The following is a 27,966-nucleotide window of genomic DNA, read 5'->3' on the forward strand; positions in this document are numbered from 1 at the left end:
CTCACGCCTGTAATCCCAGCCCTTTGTGAGGCCAGATGGGTGGATCACCTGAGGTCAGGAGTTCGATACCAGCCTGCCCAACGTGGTGACACCCCATCTCTATTTAAAAAATAAGAAAAAAAATTTAAAAAGAGAACACAGTTTATTAAATAAATGTGGGTGTGCGTGACTAGCCCTTACCTCACGTGGCCTTAGCTCTCAATATAATGTGGTATCTTTTTGCCACAAAGTGTTATATGGAGAAGGTCAACTATATTTGATATTCAGAATGCTGGTCACACCAGTGGAAAAACTCTGCATCGTGGTCTGCACATATCAGAAAATAGAGGGTGAGAAAGTCACAAACTTGCAAAACCAGGAGACATGTAACATATTCCGTATTCTGCTCTGTCTATTCTCCAGGAAAATAGGTTATATCTGCATGGAAAATGAGAGAAGTATTTTTAAAGATAATTCTCGAGAAAAGTTGCTAATAAAGTCACTCAGATGAGGATCCGACACAGGACTGTGAAGGGGACGTTGACCCCTAGTGGTCACTGTCAGCTATGTGGGATGCTCAACCTGGGATTTCCTTCGCCAATGTTCTGTCCACGAGAGACGTTACGCTTTAATGTGCCACGTGGCAGGTGAGTTTCTTAACCTCACATCATGATAGGAATGTGAGAACAGAAAATATGAGAAAAGTAAAGACAACACTATATCAAATAAGTTTCACTGTTGAGAAATTGTCACACAGAGATCCAGGGATGAGCTGGGAAGAGAAAGGGGCTGGGAAGCATCATCCATAAGGGGACACATCCAGCCTGCTTGAGCTTCCCCTGGAAGTAGGGTTTAAATGTTTCTTCTCAGCTAATGGTGGTTACGTCAGGACCTCCACCAGCTTTCATAAATACAGGTTTCTTCTTCTTTTTTTTTTTTTTTAGAAGAAGAAGGGGAAAAAAGAAAAAGAGGGAAAAAGGAGTATTACTTCATTCCTAAAATGGGTTTCAATAATGGCCGATCAATATTTTGAGTGTTTAAAGTGGTTAATGCATATTTTATGTGTTTAAAATGGAGACCTCTATTGTGTTTATTTGTTCTGGCTCTGAGTTCAAGTCCTGGATACCGTTATCAATTTGTTGTCTGGTTGAATCTAAATCTCATTGTGTGTCTTATGTATCTGGGTGTTAAGATCTCTTATTGTTGCATTAATCCTTTTACCCTTGCATCCTTGTAGCTTTGAAATCTATTTTATTAAGTGTGAGAATTGCAACTCCTGCTTTTTATTTATTTATTTTTGCTCTCCATTTGGTTGGTGAGTTTTTTTCCTTCCCCTTGTTTTGAGTCTTTGTATATCTTTAGATATATTGTTAGATTTTGTGGATAATGTATATTTTGTGTGTTTAAAATGGAGAGCTCTATTGAGTAAATACAGGTTTGTTAATAAAAAAATGCCCATGGTTTATTCAGAGTGGATTTTTATCCTTAATTTATTTTCCCTCTCTAGGCAACACCACAGAAGGATATTTCCATGATTCTTCCCGATCCTTCTTGAGTTCCTGGTGCAGGTCCTGGAGGAAGAGCCTGCATGGGGAAGTGAGCCCTGCCCTGAGGCTGTCACCTCACCTCACCCACCACTGCCCTTCAGTCACTAAACATTTCTGAGCTAATTTTCCAGAAACGTGTAGTATTTCGTTGTGTCTTCCCCAGGTAAGACAATACTTAAGTTCTATTTCCTCCTGCACGTATCCTTTTCTGGAGCTCAGGTGGTTTTTATATGTGTGGTGTGGATAATTAGTATTTCCTCCTGCAGGTATCCATTTCTGGAGCTCAGGTGGTTTTTATATGTGTGGTGTGGATAATTAGTATTTCCTCCTGCAGGTATCCGTTTCTGGAGCTCAGGTGGTTTTTGAATGAGTGGTAGTGGATAATTAGTATTTCCTCCTACACATATCCATTTCTGAGTGGGGATAATTAGCATTTCCTCCTGCAGGTATCCATTTCCGGAGCTCAGGTGGTTTTTGAGTGAGTGGTCGTGGATAATTAGTATTTCCTCCTACACGTATCCATTTCTGAGTGGGGATAATTAGTATTTCCTCCTGCAGGTATCCGTTTCTGGAGCTCAGGTGGTTTTTGAGTGAGTGGTAGTGGATAATTAGTATTTCCTCCTGCAGGTATCCGTTTCTGGAGCTCAGGTGGTTTTTGAGTGAGTGGTCGTGGATAATTAGTATTTCCTCCTACACGTATCCATTTCTGAGTGGGGATAATTAGTATTTCCTCCTGCAGGTATCCGTTTCCGGAGCTCAGGTGGTTTTTGAGTGAGTGGTAGTGGATAATTAGTATTTCCTCCTGCAGGTATCCGTTTCTGGAGCTCAGGTGGTTTTTATATGTGTGGTAGTGGATAATTAGCATTTCCTCCTGCAGGTATCCATTTCCGGAGCTCAGGTGGTTTTTGAGTGAGTGGTAGTGGATAATTAGTGGAAGGAGGTTTGTGTGCACCTTGTCATCTTCCAGAGTGCACCCCACATGACACTGACACCAATAAGCAAGCAGATGGACTTGCTCAGCTGGAGGATGACAGGCATTATTGTCACCTGTGACCCCAGAGAGGCTCTCCCTCTGCAAGACCAGTCAGGCTCAGGCCTCTTGACAATGTGCAGCCAGCACAGGAAAACAGTGCCCACCTCGGAGAGGGGTTTTCCAGGTGCCCACCCTCTTCCTAAGCGGAGCTTTTGTCTCTGCCTGGATCCCATGCATGTGCTTGCATTTGCTGCATAAAAGACTTTAACCAGAAACACCACCCAGGAGCCTACAGTGTAGATAATCCGTCTACAGGGCCTCATACCTGACATCTCTCATGGCCAAGGTCTCCACTTCTTATTAAAGGACATTCATTTCATTGCGAGATTCACTAAGAAAGATGGACATTCCTCTAAAAGATTCGACACCTTACCGTCTGGGAAGGGGCACAGTAAACCAGGAGTAAGATCAGTTCTTAATCAATACGGGTTTTGTGGATCTTGGAAGAAAGTGTCTAGACAGGAATAGCCTTACCCACTTTCCCTCTAAGTAACATCATTCCTAGAAACCCTCTGAAAATATCTGTGGTGCTTCAAGATAATTTAGGCTTGTTATACCAGGGGATCACCACCAAAAGAAAGAACCAAAGTGTCCCTGTAGTGTCATCCTTCGTAACTTACTGACGACTCTGGTGCAGGATGCTGATAGTGAAGAGGGCTGTACCTGTGTTGGGCAGGGGTTCATGGAGCTCTGGTACCTCCTGCTGATTTCACTGTTATTCTAAACAGTGACAGAGAGATTCTTGGAAGACATTTTGGTCATTTCTTCAGAATCATACTTAGTCTTATCATGTGACCAAATAATCTTGCTCCAAATTACTCATCCATCCAATTTGAAAACTTGTTCATAATAATATGTTCATGGGAATGTTTGTGTCAGTTTTATTGATACGGTTTGGCTGTATCCCCACCCACATTTCATCTTGAGTTTTAATAATTCCCGCATGTCCAGGGCGGGCCAGGTGGAGATAAGTGAATCATGGGGGTGGTTTCCCCCATAATGTTCTCATGGTAGTGAGTATGTCTCAGCAAATCTGATGATGGTTTTTTAAAGGGGAGTCCCCCTGGCACAAGCTCTCTCTTGCCCGCTGCCATGTAAGATGCCCTTTACTCTTCCTTCATCTTCTTCCATGATTGTGAGACCCCAGCCATGTGGAACTGAATCCGTGAAACCACTTTTCTTTATAAATCACGCAGTCCCAGCTATGTGTTTATTACCAGCATGAGAACAGACTGATAAAGGGTCTTTCCTACTCTGTGAATTTGCGTAAAGGGCGACTCTTCAGTAAAATATTTCTCATAACATTACAGTGTGTCATTGTTTCTGGTGCTCCTTGTCCTCAGTTACAACCCATCTTCTAAACAACTTTAAACCTCATAATCCCTGTCATCTCCTCAGCCCCAGCACCGCTGCCTCCTCCCCGGGGTTTCTGACACTCTCAGGATGTGGTTTTCACACTGTGTGTCGTGCACAGTAATACACGGCCGTGTCCTCAGGTCTCAGGCTTCTCAGCTCCATGTAGGCTGTGCTTGTGGACGTGTCCCTGGTCATGGTGACTCTGCCCTGGAACTTCTGTGCGTAGTTTGTGCTGCCATCACCAGGGCACACGTATCCCATCCATTCAAGCCCTTGTGCATGGGCCTGGCGCACCCAGTGCATACAGTAGCTTGTGAAGGTGTATCCAGAAGCCTTGCAGGAGACCTTCACTGAGGCCCCAGGCTGCTTCACCTCAGCCCCCGACTGCACCAGCTGCACCTGGGAGTGGGCACCTGTGGGGAGGACACAGGAGTGGATAAGACCCCCTTTGACTGGACCCAGTCACCTCCTCAGTCCTGGGGACTGAGAATGATCCTACCTGTAGCCATGACCACCAAAAATAGGATCCTCCAGGTCCAGTCCATGGTGAGGAGCTGTGCTCTCAGGGGCTTCTCCGGAGGAGGAGTGTGGTTACTGGGTGGTGCTCTCAGGACACAGATATATCTGGAGTATCGACCTCAGGTGATTTGCATATTTATGAGCTCTACTCCTTCATAGCCTGACACCTGATCCAGCGTGAGAAAGGGAAAATAGATCTCACACGAACCACACAGCTGTGGGATGCTGAGGTGCACGTCCTCATTCTTATTTAATGTCGCGTGTCCCTTTGTACGCCCAGAACTTTGTGAAGGGAGAACTTGTCCACTGAGAAGCCGACTCACACAGGACATGGTTCTCAACGTGAGCCCAAGTTCCCATGGCACATGCACAGCCTCCGCCCTCGCCAGGCTTTGCTGTCTGCCGTCTTATTAATGTGTACCTTTATTAAATGTGTACCTTTTGATTTAATAAAACCATCTTGGTTCTTTATCTCTTTTGCTGGTAAAATATCTCAATGCAGTAACAGTTTTGCCTTTTAAATGTGATTGTCTCTGAGTTGTTGATTTATTTATCACTAAATGTATTAGGGTATTTAAATATACATAATACGTCTTTGTAAAATTCTCATTTTTACCTTTTACAATTTTTTGGTTTTCGAGAAAGTAACACTCAGTCCCTGTGAGAAATCCCCTGCGCACCAGCTCTGGGGCTGGAGCCTGTGCTGGGTGGGTCCCGGGCGCCCCCTGCAGCACTGCCTCTGCATTGCATGGAGGTTTCCATCTGGGCTCACAGCGAATTCATCTCTCGGTGTCGCCAGGGCTCTAGGGAGCGGCCATGCCCTAGTTTAAAATGCTCCTTCAGTGATGCCATATGTTACTGACACCGTGTTTTGAAAACATTGACCTTAGGAGACCCAGTGAATTCTGCAGGGAGACCCCAAACAAGGATTTTATTAAGGAATTGGGGAGCCCCTTCCCTGGATCTCAGGATGCATTGAATCAGTGGACACATAATGAGCACAAAATTTTCAAGGGTTTTGGGGGATCCTTTATCTGCTTGAGGCTCCTGCAGTTGACTGTGACATCTAAGAATAGATGTAGGTGTATGTGCTATGGATCAATGCCCACTCCACAGCTTCTGTTTCCACAACACACACACATACACAAACACACACTCACACTCACACAGAGCTAGTTGATTTTTACTATAATGGGGCTCTGACTTGCCCTTTTGTCTAGTGTCTTTCAAATGGGGAGCACCCCCTACACCAATACTAGACATGAGCATATGACTTCCTTCTGCAAACAGAAAGAAAACAGTATACAACTGGAGACGTAGCACGTGCACATTCATCATGTTTGCCTATCCTCACCCGAATATTGTGGTTGCCCTAAGGAAAGTGACTTTCTGTCCAGCAAGGGTTGAGTCATGACCCTGGTCATCAAGTTATTGCTGTCACAGGCTTCCAATTGCTCTGCTGTCCTTGAAGTCTTTCTCCCATTGTCTTTGCAGTTCTCTATGTTCTTCTCCCTAGATGGAGTCGGCATTGCCACACTCATCTTCAATTTAGATTAATTACACTGAAGGTGATGTGTGGGACGGGGGGGCATTGTGTATATATGTATATATATGTTTTCTAACAACTCCAGGCTTTTGCATTCAGTTAAGTGGCAAACAGATTAACATTGACGGCTATTCTGTTTAACTAACCCAAGTGCATCTTCCACTTCATCTCTCCATCCCACACTGCCGTACACCCTGAAGAAATGACTGCCAACAGACTTTCCTAACTTCTTCTTAGCAATTACTTTCAATGAATTGCTGGCAAATAATTTATTCCTACCTTAAATTTTTATTGTGTTCAAAGAAACTTGTCTCTTTAGGAGGTTTCCACATAAGTCAATAGAATCTGCGGCCACTGACAGGAGGGCGGAGCACCAGTGACTCTAAGTCCGTGAGCTACTCCAAGGAAAGCTTCAGTGACAATTGTGCTGTTAGATTCTGTGTGTGTTAGGGCAGAAGACGGCGAGGATAACGAAGCAGAGCTCACTTGGTCAAATGGCCGTGTGCCTGGTTGTTTTTTAAAATATCTTGGCTGTCTTTAGCGATGACCTTAAAACATAATGGAAGTGAAGCCTGATATAGAATGTCCAGAAACACGCACAGGAATAGGCAGCCACGAAGCATAGTGGACTGTAGCACCAGGGTTTTCTAAAGGTTTATGTAATAAAGGTACAGAAGACAAGGTCCATAAATAGTTTAGATGGTCCTGCAAACATGGGTTGATACATACATGCATGTTTTCTAGGCCAGTTAGGTTAGAGATCCTAGGAGCACTGGCATCTCATTAACAACTCACAAACCCAATAACACAATTTTGTATTTTATGTAATCATTTAACACCAGCAACCAGAAATACTTGGAGAAACAACTGATTCTATGTATGGAAAACACAATAGAGAAAATGAGCTTAGAATTTCCCATAAAGCGGGAAATAGGGACTTGTTCAAAAACAAAGAATGGGGTGTGCTTCACAGAACCCAAACTGAAAGGGCTGAGAGAACCTAAAAATGGGGTGTGCCTCACAGAACCCAAACTGAAAGGGCTGACAGAACCTAAAAATGGGGTGTGCCTCACAGAACCCAAACTGAAAGGGCTGAGAGAACCTAAAAGTGGGGTGTGCCTCACAGAACCCAAACTGAAAGGGCTGAGAGAACCTAAAAGTGGGGTGTGCTTCACAGAACCCAAACTGAAAGGGCTGAGAGAACCTAAAAATGGGGTGTGCCTCACAGAACCCAAACTGAAAGGGCTGAGAGAACCTAAAAGTGGGGTGTGCCTCACAGAACCCAAATTGAAAGGGCTGAGAGAACCTAAAAGTGGGGTGTGCTTCACAGAACCCAAACTGAAAGGGCTGAGAGAACCTAAAAATGGGGTGTGCCTCACAGAACCCAAATTGAAAGGGCTGAGAGAACCTAAAAGTGGGGTGTGCCTCACAGAACCCAAACTGAAAGGGCTGAGAGAACCTAAAAGTGGGGTGTGCCTCACAGAACCCAAACTGAAAGGGCTGACAGAACCTAAAAATGGGGTGTGCCTCACAGAACCCAAACTGAAAGGGCTGACAGAACCTAAAAATGGGGTGTGCCTCACAGAACCCAAACTGAAAGGGCTGACAGAACCTAAAAATGGGGTGTGCTTCACAGAACCCAAACTGAAAGGGCTGACAGAACCTAAAAATGGGGTGTGCCTCACAGAACCCAAACTGAAAGGGCTGATTGAAGCTAAAAGCCTGTGGTGATTGGAGAAATAAAATCAATAATGCAGCACTGTGTCTTCTCCAGATCATCAAGTTAACCTCCATAAACCAATACTAACAATTTATTAATGAAGGAAATTAGAAAAAAGACAACTCCCACACAGAATTCCAAATAGCTTAATAATCCTCCCACCCAGTAGGTGAAACATAAACACTTATGCTGTGATTGTGGCGTGAGATTAGAGAAAAAGAAAAAATCCTGTATCAGTGAATATTGTAATGAATTTTTAGATGATCTATGAGAAAACAAAATAATTTCATTCAAGTTTACACTCAGACACACACGTCTATAAATATCTTTCTGCCACATGGATAAGGGAATGAAAAGACAAGTGAAGACTTGGAGAATAGACTTGCAAGTCACATATTTATTAAAGGACTTTTGGTTAACTTGGTAAATGACTTTTATAATTAGTAGGTAAGAAACTTATAACTGATCAAAAGAAAACAATGCAACAAAATGAGCCAAATATCAAAACAGACACTTCATCCAAATTGCCTGAACATATTTAAATATAAAATGTTAATTCGGAACAGGTGCATTTAAACAAGGAGATATCAGTACTATTTTATTAGAGTGCTTTAAATGATGACAAATGGCAATGAGGATGTGGAAGAACTCGGTCTCTCGTGCATTTCTGGTGTAAATCCAAAATCAGAACTGCACAAAATATGATGAAATATTTGGACACTTCATACAATGAAGATAAAAGTAGAATTAAAATGTGATCTAGCAGCTCTGTTCCAAAATATTAAAAATACCAATTCAAAAACTGATGTTCACACTAATGTCTTCAGAGGAATTCTTCTATGTTTTATTAATCTAATTTATTTTCCGCTCCCTGAATTTTGCCTACAGAATAAGTGTTGTATGGAGAGTTTCCCAAGTAATTACAGTGCATACAAATTTTATGGTCCCCTTTCTTCATGAATGGACCTCTCTTTCTAGGAAAGTCTTCAATCTAATAATCCCTTTCACTGCCTCAGCCCCAGCACAGCTGTCTCCTCCCTGGGGTTTCTGACACTCTCAGGATGTGGTTTTCACACTGTGTCTCTCGCACAGTAATACACGGCCGTGTCCTCAGGTCTCAGGATGCTCAGCTCCATGTAGGCTGTGCTCGTGGACGTGTCCCTGGTCATGGTGACTCTTCCCTGGAACTTCTGTGCATAGTTTGTGCTACCACTACTAGGGTTGATCTCTGCCATCCACTCAAGCCCTTGTCCAGGGGCCTGTCGCACCCACTGCATGTAGTAGTTGGTGAAGGTGTATCCGGAAGCCTTGCAGGAGACCTTCACGGAGGCCCCAGGCTTCTTCACCTCAGCCCCAGACTGCACCAACTGCACCTGGGAGTGGGCACCTGTGGAGAGAAGACAGTAGAGAATCAAAGTCCTCTCAGCTGTGAAAAATTTCGTCCTCAGCCATGCAACTAGGTGGCCCTTTACCTGCAGCTGCTGCCAGCAAGCAGAAGATCCTCCAGGTCCAGTCCATGGTGAAGAGATTTACACTCAGGGGCTGCTCTAGAGGAGGGACGTGGTTGTTGGTGATGCTCTCGGGGCCCAGACATTCCCATATGTACTTCAGTAGACCTCACATTATTTGTATATTCATGAGACAGATTATTTCATAGCTCAAAGCCTGACTGAGAGTGAGAAAGAAGATACACGACACATCCAACACACAGGAGTGCGATGCTGATGGTCCAAGCCTTAATCCTGCTTTAAGAAAATCCACATCCTGCTCCATTTCTATTTGGGGAGAGCAACGTTTCACTGAAGAACAAGTCCCCACAGATGATGCCCCTCACTGTGAACCCATATTTGATTAGCATAAAGACCACCTAGATAATTTCTGGACCATCAATGTCCGTGATGCTGAGCAGGTGCCTTGGCCCCCATCGTGGTTCCCACAGGAACCAGCACAGCTCACTGGCGACTCTGAGGAACTTACTGCTGATGTTCCACATGAGTGTCCCCCAGGTTCCTCGTGTCCTCCAGGTTCCTCTGAGATCTGCTCTGCGCTCCTGAGACAGTGTCTCCATCACCTGCCTCGAATCTTCATTGCTCAGGCTCTTCAATAAAAACAACCTGGCCCTGTTATCATAATTGGAGATGACTTTCTTCTATCACAGACACTGGGAGCCAGAAGTTGAAATAGGAGTTTAAAGTTCTTTGTGAACTCATGATCCCAAAATAACTTCCAAGGAATCTGAGTTATGGATAATTGTGGGTTTATTTACAACTCCATTTATTAGAATTTCACGAAGTATTTACATACCATCAGCTCATATCCATAGATCCTCACCTTTCCATATTGATTTCTGACTCACTAGGTCTGTGCACCTGCCACACTCTCAGATCCACCACTGTCCTGTCACTCACACAATGCAGGAAACATTACTTACAGTGAAATGTGAATTTCTTATTTATAGGAATATAGTGACTCTCACAATTCTGCACCCATTGAATAAAACCATCCCATTCATCATATTCTCGCTATTAAGATATTTACAATCCTAGAAGCTCACTTTAAAAAATAGTTCTCAGTGCCCCAAGTTACATGAATTGTTCCACTGTAGCAGGATATTTAATGTCACATCAGCAACGTGTAGAAGTTATTTTAGATTTTTTTTCTTCTGACTAAAGAAAACCAAGGCCCTGAGAGGAAACCTCCCTCCAGCTTCCCGCCCTCGCTATTAAGATATTTACAATCCTAGAAGCTCACTTTAAAAAATAGTTCTCAGTGCCCCAAGTTACATGAATTGTTCCACTGTAGCAGGATATTTAATGTCACATCAGCAACGTGTAGAAGTTATTTTAGATTTTTTTTCTTCTGACTAAAGAAAACCAAGGCCCTGAGAGGAAACCTCCCTCCAGCTTCCCGCCCTCGCTATTAAGATATTTACAATCCTAGAAGCTCACTTTAAAAAATAGTTCTCAGTGCCCCAAGTTACATGAATTGTTCCACTGTAGCAGGATATTTAATGTCACATCAGCAACGTGTAGAAGTTATTTTAGATCTTTTTTCTTCTGACTAAAGAAAACCAAGGCCCTGAGAGGAAACCTCCCTCCAGCTTCCCGCTCTGGGCGGGACCCTGTGCTGCGTGGCTCCCGAGCGCCCCCTCCAGCCCAGCGCTTGCCTTGCAAGGAGGATCCTGTCAGGCTCACAAAGCATTTTCCTCCCGAGTCTTTAGTCCAGCATAGAGTGGCTGTGTCCTGGTTTAGAAAACTCTCTCAGCGACAGTATCTGCTGCCAACACTTCTGTTGAAACAACTGATTAGCCTAAGCAAACCTATTGAACTCTGCGAAAGACCCAAAGGAAAGATTCTCTGACACAAGAGGCAGCCCCCTCTCTGAAGCTGCAGATGCTCTGATCAGTGGACACGCAGTGAAGACAGGAACGTGCAGGACTTTGGGAGGCCCCCGTTTCTTCATTAGGTTCTCGTAGTTGAACGTTGCATCTGAGAGTGCCTGCAGGTGCAGGTGCATTCAGATTACAGCCGTCTCTGCATCTTCTCTTCCAACGGCACACATTTCCCTTCTTCCCAGTGTCCAGCCTGTGGAAAGTGCTCCTGCACTGACACTGGGTCTAGGTTTATGCCTTTTTATCTCCTAGAAATCCAGTGTAAACAGGATACAAGTGGAGACTCTGGAAGTGCATGCAGGTTTTTATTTTTTCCCCAGCTAGGAACCCTGCAAGTGCCCCGCGATAAGATAAACTGCGGTCAAGAGGGAGTGGCCAAGACCTTGTCTCTACAGAGTTGATGTCAGAGGCTTCAGATGCCTCTTCTGACCTTGTCTTGTTCTCTGCCATTCTCTTTCATTTTCCCTGTTCTCCTCCTCAGATAGAGTCTGTGCATTGCCTGCTTTCATCTTTAATCCAGAATAACCATACTGGTGAGAAGGCAATTTGTGCATCCTGGTAGTATTACACGTTGTTACAATTGAATCTTAATAAGTTAGTGGACTTCTTTCTCTGGAATGTGACCTATACACAGAGTCTCCAGAGCCTAAACTGATGCTTTCCCTTTTCTGGCTGCAACATTATAGGTTTCTTACCCTATTGGCTAATTTGACCCATTTTCATGATAAAGGAAGGCTGCTGGGAGGGGTCTGTAATGGAGATGGACGAGCTTCCCCCACATAGACAAGGTGCTAGAAATGTCCTTCCCCTGGATGGTCTATCTGGAGAAGTTTATCTGTGTGTTTCTCAGAGTTTAGGTGTCTTGATGACTTTCCTATGAAATTATCTCAATTCTTATCCAAAGTACCTGGAGGTTCCTGGAGCAGAAAAAATTAAGAGTGTAGAGTGTGGGGTCTCCAGGATTTCACACCCTCACACTAGGTCTGACAAGCCCTCTGTGTTTATGCAGTTCAGATTTACATGTAAGAAACCACACAGCCAGGCTCATCTAAATTGTCACGGGCTCACTTAAACACACCGGAGCAGCAGCTGAGTGTAATCATCACACTGAACTCAGAGAAACCTGGGTCAGTTCACTGTTTACTGTGGCTCACAGCAGCCTCACTGATTCACCTGAGCAGACATTTCTTCCCTGAAACAGCTTCACCACCAAGTATCCTAAAGGGTTGCTCTGGAGCTGCGTGGGGCTGCAGATGATGGAAGATTCTCAGTCCACTGATAGGTTGAGCCCATAACATAGGACACATATCCTAGAGTGGCCAATTCATGTCTGTGCCAATCAACATTTGATTGAACGGGAAGGATTTTCAGTGCATTTGACTGTAACATCTTCATAATTCTTTTTTTATTAATAGAGAAAACCTGGATTTTATTAATAACAGTAGAGTCACAAATAAAGAAAAAATTCATTTTAATTTGCACTGATTAGTCCATATATGAACTGCCAAGCCACATGTTGAATATATTTTGAAAGAAGTGTTAACCAAACAGAATAGCCCACAACCAAGAGGCAAGCTCGATAAGGACTCTGGATAATGCATTATATTTTAAAATGATTGTGGTAACTGGAGTTTTATCTCTAAATACAAAAATAAAACCACTATCCTTACCTTTGGGAGAGCACCTGCCTTTATTTGAAGTGTGAGCATGTGAACTAGGAAACCGATTTATTTGGGACACGTTCAAAGAAAGATCCAGCACCTTCTACTTGTAGTTTCTCAGTAGAGGAATTAACTGTTTTAGAAACAAGAACATCTTCACAATTCCTGATAATAGAGCTAGGACCTGAATGGTGTGTGGAAGAAGTGAGCTCACGGTTAGAAGAAAGCCGCCTGCCCCCAGGAAGTCGGTCTCTTTAACTAAAGCACCTGAAACGTGGTGCCCTGAGAGCTTGTGGAAATTCATTTCCTGGAGTAAAGAAATAGGAAAGCTATTCTCAGAGCACTGGAAGAAACTCATCAGAAATTCTATCAACACAGCAGTCAGATTCCAGTAAGTGAATCCTTGGGTTCATGTTTTACAACTCAAGAAGCCATAAAGAAATCTACCCAACTGGAAGGCTACTCCAACAGAGGGAATTCTGACCTGTTTAAGCAACAGACCAGTATTCACTCACAGACACTCTCCTCTGAGATCTCCAACTTAAGCCAATCTCTGTAACTTGAAAACATTTTCTCAAAACACTGTTTTTCTCTAGACATCCACAAATGCACAAACGCATCTTGCACATTTGTACATGAGTGAGCTGTAGAAGTCCTTGACATGTTAATGAAAGTTTATGAAAACATGGTGACTTCATGACTCACTGTGAGTTCCCACTTCACTGGTTTGAAAGATTTCTCACCCGTGTGACGGGCAATGGGTGTCTCTGAGAACACGTTGATTTAAACTGAACATGTTCTCCGCGCCTCACTTGACTTCATGGTTCCTCGCTCATGTAGATGTGTCTGTGACTGAAAACCCCACGCTGGTGTTCAGCGGATTTGACTGTTACAGATTCATTCTCTCTCTCTTTCTCTTCCTGTCTCCATTTTCCTCTGTCATTACTATTTATTACTGAATCATCCTGAATCCTGCCGACAGCCTCCATCTCACATTCTGACAATCTTCTCCCTCAAAGATAATTAGGGGCAAACTTATCCTTGCCCAATGTGGAAAAATTTATGGACTTTCATTAGAGTTATTAGAGCCTTATGTGAAGAACCACAATCAAACATTATTTTTTTGTAGATTGTACCTCAAAACTAAAACTGTTGCTCACAGTGGCTGTGACATTCCATATTCTGACCATTATGCAAAACAGTATGAGCCCCCTTAATAAATGAAAACAGAAATACCATGTGACCAGCGATCCAGCTTGTGAAAACATGCCCAGAGGAGGTGAAATTACCGCCTCGTGAAGATACCTGCACTCCTAGGCCTATTGCAAAACTATTCACAACAGCCAAGACATGGAAACTAAGTGTCTGTCAATGGACAAATGGAGAAAGACAATGTGGTACGTGTACACAACACAGCATTATTCTGCCTTATAAAATCAGGGGATGCTGCCATTTTCCCACAAGACAAGTGGATTCCCACAGCCCCTACCAATGCAGTCTATCCATTGCAGCCCCTCCCTGAGAGCTGGGAGATCCAAGTCCAGTACTAAGAACTGGTTGTGATGGAGTGGCCTGATGCAGTGCAGGTGACGCAGAGGGACAGTGTGGGCTCTTCAGTCCAGGGCTGACTCCCGCAGCTGCTCCTGGGACAGGGCATGTGAGTACATGGATGATCGGTGCCTGTCTGTCACAAGTGCCTACGCTCACCCCACAGACCCATGTCTGACATCTAAGACACACCCTGGGGAGCTCTCACCAGGCACAGGGGAAGACACAATAATGCCATCTTCTTCATGAACACAACTCTGCATTCTTCAGATACCTTAACCCTGCCTGAGGGGAGAGCTATAGCTTCTACAGTCCCAAAGAATTTTACACTCGAAAATAATTCAGGTGTGGCACTGCCTTGTATTTATAAGAGAGAGGGCAGAGGTCACGCTCCCCTTGGATTTGCATATGATTTCTTGCGGTGTCTGTTTTCTTGTTGACATGAATTACTTGCTTGACAAAAACTGCAGACATAATAGTTCATATAATTTGCTATATTCTAATTTTCCCACCTGTGACATTTGAATTTCCGTATCAAGTGAGCAACGTGCATCCCTCACAGAATTAATTACAAAATAAGCATTTTAGCTCCTCAGTGTTACTCAGATGCTGCCCTTTTCTTACTGCCAATAATCTTCTGGAGGATTTGAAGTAAAACTAAATCATAAATTGCATCCTTAAGGTTAAAGGAGCATAATGGTCAGAAACACATGAAAGTTTTTTTTTTTTTTTTTTTGCCAAAGGTACATCCACTAAAACGTAAACCACAGTCTGCCTTCTCAAGGACACACACATTATCACCATGTGACTTGATTCATCAAAAGCCCATGTATTTTCAGTTGTTCCTTCAATAATAGACTCTTATTCATTAAATGCAGATGCAGCACAGTATTTTAGGAGACCGCTGTGCACTGCGGAAATGTTCAATAGGATGTAAAGATGCGTTTCCACCACTCTTTCTAATGATCTTTTTTATTGTCATCAACTTGGAAATTCTTTATTTTAAAACAGACATCAGAGGACAGCATGGGGACTCCAGTAGAACAATGATTTTATGGTCCTCACTCTGTATCCACTGTGGACACATTTCATTTTACGTACCAGGACCTCCAGTCCATCACAGCCTGTGATTATAGAGATGGAAAGAAACATTCTCCAGATTTTCATCATAGATGTGGCAAGAAAACCTGATATTTCTGCCCATTGGTTTCCAGACCCAGGGGTTGCAGCTCTTGGCCACAAGGCGCTATAATGCTCTGTTATTGGGCACCTGCAGCGTCCTGGAGGATCGTATTTTCCCCAAAATGGACTTTGTTTAGAGATTATATTTTCCACTATATAACAGTGCCAGAGAACATCTGGTGTAAATCCAGCCGTGGAGACTGACGTCTAGTGAAACAATCCTTTCATTGTTCTACTGAGGTTTCTGTTTCTGGGCAAACGTGGAAGAGGAACGTCTGCTGGATCCCATGCTCACATTCCATAATCACATCCCCTATCCCAAAACAACAGCCACATTCCTTCATGTTAGAACATATCATGTGGCATCTCAGGCTAGGAAATAAAATATTCGACAACTCGGACAGTGGCAGTAGCAGCTTCTGTGACAAAAAGCAAACACATGTAGAGATAGTAGTCAGTTCTTCTAAGTATAAACAACACCCTATCAGGTTTGGGCTTTATTTATATTATTCAAATTGTCTCCATACCCCTGGTGGGTGTCCCTGCAGGGTGTAATTATCTTGTTAGGCAGATGTGATATCCATCACTATCACCTCAGGCTCAGTGAGAGAGGCTAGTTCAGTCTAGCAGGAGGACTCTGTGCTCAGTCTTCATTGCACATGTGAGGGAAACCTTTGATGTGAGGAGAGAGGACACTGTAACGTGAAAAGAAGTAATGGTTAGCCTGCAGAAGATACTGTGCTCTGAGTTCTCCATAACCTCTGACACAGAATAGAGTTTCCTTGCTTTCAGCTGCTGGCTCCTCTATTTTAAATATTATTTTATTTTATTTTACATTTATTTCATCCTGTTATTTCCTGAATATTTAATCAAATCAAGTCCCTATAAATTTTAAATTTAATCAGTCATTCATAGAAGTAACATAAGATGGGTATGATGAAGATGCCAGAATATAAAACAGATAAACAAATTGTGTCTGTTTACGGTGGTACCCGAGGACTATGAGGAACCCGTGCTGAATTCCACGTGAAGAAGGTCAGTTATATTTATCAGCCAGAATGCTGGTCATTTCAGTGAGAAAACGTTGCAGAGTGGTCTGCATAGATCAGAAATTAGAAAGGGATAAAGTCACAAAATTGCAAAACCAGGAGACGCTCAGTGTATTCAGTGCTCACCCCTCTCCATTTTGCTAGGAAGAGAAAAGGGACGGGCTATACCTTCCTGGGAAATGAGACCAGCAGTTTTTAAATGACTCTGCCGGGAAGTTGCCCATACAATCCCCCAGCGATGCTCTGACACGGGATGCTGGAGGGACACTGTCCTGTGGTGGCTGCGGTCAGCCACACGGGTGCTCAACCCTAGTGGGTGCCGTTGCAACTGTTGTGATGTGCCACATGCTAGTGAGTTTCTTACACTCAGATGAAGAGAGGAACGTGACAACACAGAAGGTGAGCTTGATGGATAATATTGAGTGTCAACTTGACTGCACTGAAGGATGCAGAGAACTGTTCCTGGGTGTGTCTATGAGGGTGCTGCCCAGAAGGTGAACATTTGGGTCAGCAGACTGGGGGAGGCAGACCCAGCCTCAACCTCGGTGGGCACCATCTAATCAGCTGCCAGCGTGGCTAGAATAATGCAGGTAGAAGAAATTGGAAGGATTAGACTTGCTCAGTCTTCGGCCTTCCTCCTTCTCCCATGCCGGAAGCTTCCTGTCCTGGAACATCAGAATCCAACTTCCTCTAGATAATAAATTACCTAGTTTTTTTTCCCATAGATTTTTTTATTTTTTATTTCTAGGCAGCAGCACAGAATGATGTCTTCAGAATTCTCCCTATCTTCTGTGAGCTCCTGGTGCAGTTCCTGGAAGAAAAGCCTGCATGGGGAAGGGAGCCCTCCTCATGTGCAGCCCTGAGCCTGTCACACCACCTCACCCACCTCTGCCCTCAGTCACCTGGTCAACATTTCTGTGTTAACCTTCCTGAAACATATGGCATTTAGCAGTGCCTTCCCTATTTAAAAAACACTCAAGTTCTGTTTATCTCTGCAGACACCTGTCCTTTCTGGAATGCAGGTTGTTTTGAGTGTGTAGTAATTGAAGATTGATAGAAAGTTTGTGTGCAACTTGTAGTCTTCCAGAGTGCAGCCACCATGGGGTTGACACCAACAAGCAGGCAGGTGGACTTCTCAGCTGGAGGACGAGGCATTTCCACAGCCAGTGACCCCAGTGGGGCTCTCACCCTCCAAGACTAATTGGATTCATGACTCTGGCTAACGTGCAGCCAGCAAGGGGGACCAGTGCCCGCCCATGAGGGGGTTTCTTTTATTTCCCTTCCACATTGTAAATGGAAGCTATTGCTTCTGCCTGAATCTCATGCATGCGTTTTCATCTTCTGTACAATGGGTGTCATCCAGAAACACCCAAAAAGCTTGCAGTGAATCTAATGGAGCTACAGAAAATCATACATGATGTGCCTCATGGCCAAGGTCTCCACTTCTCATTAAAGGACATTCCTGATGGGATTCACCAGAACCTTCCATAGACATGGATCACCTCTAAACACTTAAGAGACCTTACCTGCATGGAAGGGACATAGGAAATCAGTAAATCAGGAGTCACAGAACCTGTAAGAAAATATAAATTTTGTGAATCCTCTAAAATAGAGTCCAATAGTCATAGCCCCACCCACTTTTCCTCTAACTGGCATCATTCCCAGGAATCCACTTGAAGAACCTGTGGTGCTTCAAGATAATTTAGGCTTGGTTTGCCAAAGGACCGCCAGGAAAAAAATAAATAAAACAATGCGTCCATGTAAGTTTATCCATTGTAACTTATTTATGACTCTGGGGCAGGATGGCGATAGTGGGGCAGGCTGTGCATGTGTGAAGCAGGGGCACGGGGGAACTCTCTGCACCTTCTGTTCAATTTTGTTGTGGTCTTACAACTTCTATTAATATATTTCATGTGAAAGGAGTCAGAGATATGTTGGAATACATTTTGAGCAGTTTTTAGGAATCATATTCAGTCTCAAGCCATGTTACCAGCAACGTTGTCAAAATTTTTTATCTGTCTGATTTTAAAACTCAGGTCTCCACAAAGCCTCCATGGGAATCTCTGCATTCGCTTGATTGATTGCTGTCTTTACTGCTCTGTAAATTTCATATATAGGGTGATTATTGAAACAGATATTTCCTATACAGAGTGCATATGTGCTTCTATTGCTCATATTCCTCAATGTTTAGCCCATTTTCTAAACAACTTTAAACACTGTCATCCATGTAATCTCAAATTCAGTGCCGCTGCCTCCTCCCTGGGGTTTCTGACACTCTCAGGATGTGGTTTTCACACTGTGTCTCTCGCACAGTAATACACGGCTGTGTCCTCAGGTCTCAGGCTGCTCAGCTCCATGTAGGCTGTGCTCGTGGACGTGTCCGCGGTCATGGTGACTCTGTCCTGGAACTTCTGTGCATAGTTTGTGACACCAACTATAGGGATAATCACTCCCATCCACTCGAGCCCTTGTCCAGGGGCCTGTCGCACCCAGCTGATAGCATAGCTGGTGAAGCTGTATCCAGAAGCCTTGCAGGAGACCTTCACTGAGGCCCCAGGCTTCTTCACCTCAGCCCCAGACTGCACCAGCTGCTCCTGGGAGTGGGCACCTGTGGAGAGGACACAGGAGTGGGTGACGTCTCACTTGACTGGCCTGGTTTCTCCCTCAGCCCTGGGACTGGGCTGCCCTTTACCTGTTGCTGTTGCCACCAAGAAGAGGATCCTCCAGGTCCAGTCCATGGTGAGGAGCTGTGTTCTGGGGCTTCTCTGAGGAGGGGTGTGGTTGTTGGGTGATGCTCTCAGGGCACAGAGATATCTAAGTTCACCTCAGTTATTTGCATATTGATGAAGGATGATATTTAATAGCCCAATTCCTCATCCAGTATGAGAAAGAGCAAATAGAGGACACATGGATGACACCACTGTAGAAGCCGAGGGTTCAAGCTGTAAATCTGTTAGAGGCCATGCATCCCCGGCACATCTCTGAACTCTGTGTTGACAGAGCTTCCCCCACTGGAGAACAAGCCTCCCCCACAACACGCACCTCACTTTGAACCCACATTTGAACGTCTCCTTGGCAACTTGAGCCATTTCCAGACTGTAACATGTAAATGCATTATTTTGGGAATTTTATCCAAAAATGACACTTATGTATAGGGAAGGATCTCGTCTTGACTTGCAGCTGCTTTCTATTAAAACGTCTAGTAGAGTTTGAAATCCCCTTTGTAAAAATGGTTCTCCTTACAACATCCAGTTTGGTAAATACTCACAATTGAATAGGATATTTATATGAACATTAGCAGTCCTTGTGAAATATTTATTTTAGATATTTTTAAAGGAAGTCGCAGGATCTGAGAGGAAACCCTCCCCAGCCTCCTATCCTGTGCACCTGCTCTGGGGCAGGAGCCTGTGCTGGGTGTGTCCTGAGCGCCCCCTGCAGCCCAGCCCGGACCCTGCAGCGATGTTTCTGTCTGAGCGGACAGAGTACATTCCTACTAGTGTCTCTAGCCCAGTATAAACTGGCTGTGCCCTGGCTCAGAATTCCCCTTTAGTGACTCCATATGCTTCTTACACCATCTTTTGAAATAGGGAATTGGCGTTAGGAAACCCAGTGAACTCTGCAGGAGACCCTAAGAAAACATCTACTGCATCTCCAGGGAGCACTTTCATGGGGCTCAAGAGGTACTGAATCATTGGACACATGGTGAATCCAAAAACTCTTCAGGGGTTTGGGGGAAGACTCTTATTTCCTTTGGGGTCCTGCAGTTGATTACTGCACCTGAGAATACCCGCAGATGCAGGTGCATGTAGATGGAATCCCACTCCAATGCAACTGTTCAAATCACACACACAGACACAAACACCCACACGCTCACACGTATGCACACAGATACACGCTCACACACACAGATACACACACACAGACTCAAACACACACACGCTCACACGTATGCACACAGATACACACTCACACACACAGATACACACACACAGACTCAAACACACACACTCACACTTATGCACACAGATACACACACTCATACACATGCACACAGATACACACACACAGACTCAAACACCCACACACTCACACGTATGCACACAGATACACACAAACACCCACACGCTCACACGTATGCACACAGATATGCACACAGATATACACACAGACTCAAACACCCACACACTCACACTTACGCACACAGATACACACACACACATGTATACATTGTGGCTAATTTTTACATTAATGAGTCCCACGTTTGCCACTTTTTTCTGGTATCCATTTCATGGGAAACTCCCTACACTGGCAGTAAGGTTGAGTTTGTGTCTTTCTGCAAACAGAAATAAAAAACACAGAACACAAGTGGAGACGTGGGAAGGACATTCACGTTGAATTCACTCGTCTCACTTTGGAACTGCAGATGCCCCACGCAAAGTAAATTTGAGACTAATGAGGGTTAAATCATTTCATTGGTGCTGAAGTTGTTGGTGTCAGTGGCTTCAAAGTGCTCTATTTGTCTTAACATTTTTCTCCTATTTTCCTCCTCAGATAGAGTTTGTGCATTGCCACACTCTCATATGTAATCCATGTTAACTAAGCTGGTCAAAATATACTGTGTGGCACATGGAAGCATTACATGTTCTTACAGCTGAATTTTAATGCTGTAGTGGTCTTCTTTCATGTCACAAAAATTCAAAAGTGAATAAGAGATTAGGGACCCAAAGATGAGATGCAGACTATACAGAAAATATGTGATGTCTTTACAGATATATGAAACAACTTGACCGAATAAGAAAAGTTGCTAAATAGCTTTGGAAATAATAAAGTCAGTAAGAGTAAGGAACAAACGGCACGCCAGCACTGTCCTGTAGCTGATGATGTTCCACAAAGAAGCACAGCTTCCCAAGTGTGATTCCACGCTATGGGAATCCTGTAATTAAACAAAAAAGGGAATGGATGCTGCGTGTTGGGAGGGGTTCTCACAGCTGGAGCGGGAGTAACGTGGTGTAATTTCAAAATTTAATGGTGAATTGGGCATAGAGTAGACGGTTTCATTGCCAAAGGAAAAAATAGGGACAAAACAACATGGGTAGTATATCCGCAGCAAATATAGTGCCCAGGAAAACAAGAGCCATGGGCTATAAGGCTCCAGTGTAACCTTATTTGGCTAAATCCGTGTCCCTCCGAGCTTACTGGGGCAGCGACATCACCTCCAAGGCGTCAGGCAGAGGTACCGCTCCTGAGGCACCGCTAGGCCAAGGTCACGTCTCAAAGCCTCATGCAGCCCTCACACAGGGCTTGCTGGGTGTTCCCAAGCCCAAGCCTCTGTTAGGTGGTTTTTTTCTCAAGGGTTTGGAAACAGGCTTTCTGGTCTTTTGAAATAAAGGCAGTGGTCCCAATGTTTTCAAAATAAATTTAAAGTTGATTTTTCTCCCTTCTGGAAGAATGGTGCACATTCGCAGCCAGCCATTATTCCGGCATGTTAAATAAAAAAATTCTGACAGTGTTGATCAAATTCATCTCGTATCAATCCTCATTCTTTAAAACCTGAAATATTTCATTTCCTGTAATAACATAAGCTTCCTACTGGGTGACATTCCAGCCACACACTCAGTGTTCTTTTTAGAATATACTTTCTGATTTTTACCATATGGATAGTTTGAGAATTTTCCAAGCCTTCAATTTTTGTATTCTTTTTAGTTAATAATTTTTTCCTGATATTAATTTGTCTTTGTTTTATTATAAGCACTAAGGAGGAACCAAGCAATGTCTTCAACACTTTACTTAGAATTATTCTTAGCTACTCCCAAGTTATCACTAATCACACGTTCTCTTTCACTAAATATTATAACGCAGTCCAGCCAAGTCCTTTCTAACAACTTTATGATGATGATCACAATTCTTCCAATTTCCAAAACCACTAACTCTTCTCTGCATATCAGAATGGCCTTCAATATACAAATGTCTTCATGTACATAAAAGGTATACATCTTTTTATACACATCCCAATTCCAAGTTACTTTTACAATGTTTAAACAGTTATAACATCAGAATCCCGCTTCTTAATCACAGATTGTCTTTTGTCCATTTAAGTTGTCATTACAAACAATCATAATTGGTGACTCATGCAACATTCATTTTATCTAAATTCTCAGAGCTCCAAGATCAAGATGCTAATAAGATCGGTTTTATTTTGAGGCCCCTGCTTTTGGCTCATCGCAGTCACCATGTTGTTACTTGATCATATGACCTTTTCATTGTGGGGTGCGTGTGTGTGTGTGTGTGTGTGTGTGTGTGTGTGTGAGAGAGAGAGAGAGAGAGGGAGAGAGAGGGAGAAAAAGGGACTGTGGTGTCTCTACTTATGAGGTCACTAATTTCATTCTGATGGTTCCACCCTCATCATGTCCTTTAAAATCAAGTACTTTCTTTGTTGGAGCAATTATTTAATTGCTATAAAAGAATACCTGGGGATGAGAGATTTTTATTAATTCTAAATCCACAGGGTCCCACTGCAGGAATGCAGCCTGTCCTCTCCCTTAAGGAAGGATATGAGTGTGCATTAATCACGGGGCTCCTTTTGCTTATTTCCTCTCTCTCAGTAATCACTGTCTTTGTTGCCCTATGTCAAGCATCTTAAAATCGTGTTTAAGAAATTTCACTGTGTTTTTTGGTAATTACTGGTAGAAAGATATATCTGGTTTCTGTTGTTAAACTGAGTTTGAAAGTGATCATCTTGCACATAAATATTAGAATCTATTTTATGATGTCCACTAATATTTACCCTGGAATATACATAGATATGCAACAGTTAACACTAAATCCCAGGAGACATTTTTATAGACATCGTAGAGTGTGTGTGTGTGTGTGCATATTTATATATAGTATATATATAAATTATATCAAATACTTTATGTATATATATAACACTAGGTATATTAATTCTATGAAATGCTTTATTAAATACTATTTCTATACTACATATAATATGTGTGTATATATATATATAACACTTGGTAGAATTGTCTATCTCTCCATCTCCTACTTGTCTCAGACCTTTCATAAAATGAATATTGAGATAATTTACAGATTAACTGTGTAACAACACCACTAGTGTCATTTATTCTTCTGACACTTCATTAATAACTTATTAATTGACCAATTCTCACCTAGAAATCCTGATATGCTTTGGCTCTGTGTTTTCACCAAAAGCCCATCTTGAATTGTAAAAGCCCAAGTGTCTGGTGAGGGGTCAGGTGGGAGGTGATTAAATTGTGGCAGTGGTTTTCGCTATGCTTTTCTCCCAATAGAGTTCTCAGGAGATCTGGTTGTTTGATAAGTTTGTGCCTCCTTCTCCTCCTACTCCCCCTCTTCCTCTTCCTCCTTTTCCTTCTCCTCCCCCTCCCCCTCCTCCTCCTTCTTCTCTTTCTCTCCTGCTGTGTTTGATAAATTTGTGCCTCCTCCTCCTCCTCTTCCTCCTCCTTCTCCTCCTCTGTCATCATCTTCTCCTTCTCCTCCTCCTCCCCCTGCTGTGTTGTGAAAAAGGCACTTGCTTTCCCTTCGCCTTCCACTGTAATTGTAAGTTTCCTGAGGCTCCCCAACCATTCAGAACTGTAAGTAAGTTAAACCTATTTTCTTTATAAATTACCCAGTCTCAGGTGATATCTTTGTAGCAGTGTGAGGACGAACTAATACAGGCTTTTTCCCAAGAAATGTAATTTTTAATCGAACACACATTTTTACTATGAGATAAAACAGTCTTCATGGTGACTACATATGCATGTTGATTTTGACCTGATAACCATCATATTGAAGATGGTGACATTCTCAGAAAAATGATCCTGGTTCAAGTTAAATGCAGAGTAATATTTACTTCTGTTTTACTTTAGAACAGAAACTTACGAGTTACAGATGATATAGTGGGTGGTCTCCTTAGAATCGGGTTCTGTTAAGTAAAAGAAAATATCTCTGGATTGTGGTCATAGGTTCTCTGATTGGTTTCTGTCTGCATCTGCTGCTATTTGGGGCTCTGTTTGGGTGAGTTCTGACCATCTCCTGCTGGCCCTCTGCTGCCCATGCAGCCCAGATAAGAGGGCTGGGGGATCTGCTTCTGAGACACCCAGTCATATGTCTCGCTCCAGGCCAGGATTTCCAATAGGCCTTGGCGCTGCACCTCTGATCTCTCCTGTGAGACCTCACCTGTGCACTGAGCATCCTCACAGCAAGGTGACAGGATCAGCTTCACAGATATTACAGCAGGCAATTTTAAGCAATTTTAATTGTAGTTTGATGATATAATTCAGTAATCCTGTTATTGAGGTATGAGTGACTCACACATACACATGCACACACACACATACACACACACATACACACACATACACACACACAATGTATGAACATTCATTTACATTTCCAAAAATTAGACAAATTTTGTATTATTCCTAATGAGTCCATTAACTTCTGAGGTTTGAATCAGAAATGAAGAGATAACATTTTCTATATCCAAACTTACAAATGAATAAGATGAGAAAATAGGGTCAGAAAAATCAAGTTTGAGCTGTTCCTTGCAGTCCAATGGTGGTAAGTTACATAATGGAGCTGTGCTAAGATAGGCTTCTAGGGGCTTTAATTATGAATCCCTCCATTACAGCTGAGAAGCAATCTCTGATGGGGGGGAAGCGAGGTTCCCTCATCTGGGATAGCTCTCTGTCTTCATCAAACTTATTTCAGCTGTGGAAGGTGCATCCTGCTGACATTTTTACATGGTGATTGTGTAGTGAAGGTTCCGGGACACGGGGGACATTCTCCAGCCTCCTGCCTGAGCCTCCTTGTTACCTATGGTGGTGAGACTGGCTCTGAAGCACGGCCTTCCAAGCGTTCCTATTCCTTCCCTTCCCCAAGTGTCAGTGTCTCTTCCCAGCCACAGAGGTTTCTCATCAGTGTCCACAGCTTCTGACCCACTGTCCTTACCCCACAGATTCAAAATTCCATTCCTCAGGAAAGAGATGGCAGGTGTTTCCTGGTAGAGTTTCATTGGTGTCCTCTGTTTCCTTGTGTTCTAGTTGATTCTACCAGTGCCCATAGGACACAAGATTTAATAAAAGTCTCCCATATATAGTGAAGAGGGATTCAGCATTGATCGGAGCTGCTGTTCTTCCTCCCCAGTCAACACCTCAGGACAGTAGGTGGGTGAATTGTCTGGGGATTTTCCCAATTCTGCAGGAAAAGCCGGCAAGTGCCCAGAACTTCACACTCTAACATCATTAGCACACACATCCTCAAGCAACTCATCAAACATTCCCAGGTTAGCTTTTTCCTATGTTAAACACCATGCTGTGAGTGGCACCTGCACCAGGTACTGTAATAAATCAGCCCTAATTTCCTCTGCAGGCCCCTATTTTCTCAATACTAATGGACTCGGGGCAGGCAGAGACCTCCATGGGAATCTCTGATTAGAACAGGCTTTGAGTTCTGGTGGGAGCCAAGAGACAGCTCACCCAGGGTCAGAGTCCTTAAAACATGATGGAGTTAGAGCTGTACCCCTTGTGTTGTAAAAAGCTGCACATCTGACTCAGACTGATTCAGTTAACCCTGTTATACTATGTATTACTATGAATAATATTAATATGAATATTATTCCCTTCATCGCTAATGTCCAGTTCATTTCCCAAATACCTCCATGCACAGAAGACACCAGGAGCATCCAGGCAATGGGGAGTGAGAAAGTCCCTCAGCCTACCCCCGTCCTGCAGACCTGAGCCCTGGGATTTCGACTACAGAAAACACATCCTCCGTTTTCAGGGAAGAGAAGAAGAAAGGGAACTGTGAGGATCAAGTCTACAGAGAAGGAAAACGGATTAATAGAAAGAGGGTTAACTGAATCAGTCTGAGTCAGATGTGCACAGTTTTACAAGACGAGGGAGACAGCTGTGATACCATCAGGTTTTAAGGTCCCCGACCCTGGGTGAGCCTGTCCCTTGGCTCCCATCGGAACTCAAAGCCTGTTGTAATCAAATGGAGGTCTCTGCCCTGAGTCCAGCTGGAAAACCCTCCCCAGGTTTCCCAGGGATTCTTCAGGACTCTCATTCTGTTGACCAGGAAAGGATTATTTCTGCCCCCAAAGTGACACTGTGGAATTGAAACTGTGATGTGAGGATTTGCTGTTACAAAAAGAAACGAAAAGGAGAACAAAAAGTTTTGCATTTAGAGGCATTAAAGGTTAGTACAGAATTGTAAATCCTGGAGGTTCCCTGGGGAAATGTGACTATGAGGCAGCCCCAGATCCTGACAGGAAGCCAGCCCTCAGCCGCACCTGCACCTGCCCGAGACAGCCCCGTGCACAGCGCCCGGGCGCCCCCTGGTGGTGGCGGGGACCCCTGCAGGAGGTTTGTGTCCGGGCTCACGCTGACTTCCCCTCACTGTGTCCCGCACAGTAATACACGGCCGTGTCCTCGGCTCTCAGGCTGTTCATCTGCAGATACAGCGAGTTCTTGGCGTTGTCTCTGGAGATGGTGAATCGGCCCTTCACGGAGTCTGCGTAGTTTGTGCTACCACCATCATAACTAATGTATGAGACCCACTCCAGTCCCTTGCCTGGAGCCTGGCGGACCCAGCTCATGTAGTAGTTACTGAAGGTGAATCCAGAGGCCGCACAGGAGAGTCTCAGGGACCCCCCGGGCTGAACCAAGCCTCCCCCAGACTCCACCAGCTGCACCTCACACTGGACACCTGCAAACACAGAGACATCCTGGTCAGAAACTGCCACCCACATCCACTGTTTTTCTCACTCATGTCCACACACACTCAGTCTCCCTAGTTTTCCATGAATCACCTTCTAAAACGGCAACAAGGAAAACCCAGCTCAGCCCCCACTCCATGCTGAGTCCTCTGTGTTCAGTGCTGATCAGCAGGTGGAAATGCCTTGGAACCCCAGGGCTAAGGCTCCTCTCTCAGAGCTGCAGGGTCAGGGCTGCGCTGGTTTTCATCAGTACTGGGGGGACCTATTTGCATGTGTCCTACTATATAGCAAGCTCTAGGGTGGGACGCTTGAGGGGGAGGCTGTGCCTAGAGAAGATGAGTGCCCTGCAGGAGTTTGCTGACAATGATGTTATTTGGAACATAATCACACCTCAATAATAAAACTCTAGGTTAATGACTAAAATTTCTGTTACTAACATAAACTTTCCTTTAGAACATAGTCCTCTATCTGATGTAAAGGCATTGAATTTATTAGAACTTCCAATTTGTGTGATGATGTCATAGGTATTTCCATGTAGGCTATAGAATAAAAGGGGAGTGTCTGATGATGTCATAGGTCTGTATTTCCATGTAGGCTATAGAATAAAAGGAGAGTTTCTGATGATGTCATAGGTATTTCCATGTAGGCATTGTGACCCTAAGTCTGGGCCTGAATCTTCCAGTGTCTCTGATTC

General features: G+C 43.7%; 1 protein-coding gene and 3 gene segments (V, D, J or C); all 4 read right to left on the minus strand.

The window, feature by feature from the left end:
* Nucleotides 1-3,887: 3,887 nt before the first annotated feature.
* LOC118145097 (putative V-set and immunoglobulin domain-containing-like protein IGHV1OR21-1) lies at nt 3,888-4,511 on the minus strand. The segment is given in 2 exon segments: nt 3,888-4,328; nt 4,415-4,511. Coding segments are annotated over 2 exon segments (363 nt in total).
* A 3,603-nt stretch (nt 4,512-8,114) lies between these two features.
* LOC118151216 (immunoglobulin heavy variable 1-46-like) lies at nt 8,115-9,275 on the minus strand. The segment is given in 2 exon segments: nt 8,115-9,087; nt 9,173-9,275. Coding segments are annotated over 2 exon segments (363 nt in total).
* Nucleotides 9,276-12,653: 3,378 nt separating this feature from the next.
* LOC103793556 (immunoglobulin heavy variable 1-69D) lies at nt 12,654-19,317 on the minus strand. The gene is made up of 2 exons (XM_017973207.4): nt 19,224-19,317; nt 12,654-19,139 (listed from the first exon to the last, which is right to left on the minus strand). The coding sequence occupies exons 1-2, from the start codon at nt 19,267-19,269 to the stop codon at nt 18,823-18,825; spliced, it is 363 nt and encodes a 120-aa protein (XP_017828696.2). The 5' UTR covers nt 19,270-19,317; the 3' UTR covers nt 12,654-18,822.
* Nucleotides 19,318-23,960: 4,643 nt separating this feature from the next.
* On the minus strand, nt 23,961-27,491 carry LOC103790864 (immunoglobulin heavy variable 3-11-like). The segment is given in 2 exon segments: nt 23,961-27,262; nt 27,366-27,491. Coding segments are annotated over 2 exon segments (375 nt in total).
* Nucleotides 27,492-27,966: the final 475 nt, after the last annotated feature.

The sequence above is a fragment of the Callithrix jacchus genome, chromosome 8 (genome assembly GCF_049354715.1).
Source record: "Callithrix jacchus isolate 240 chromosome 8, calJac240_pri, whole genome shotgun sequence".
NCBI classification, from domain to species: Eukaryota; Metazoa; Chordata; class Mammalia; order Primates; family Cebidae; genus Callithrix; species Callithrix jacchus.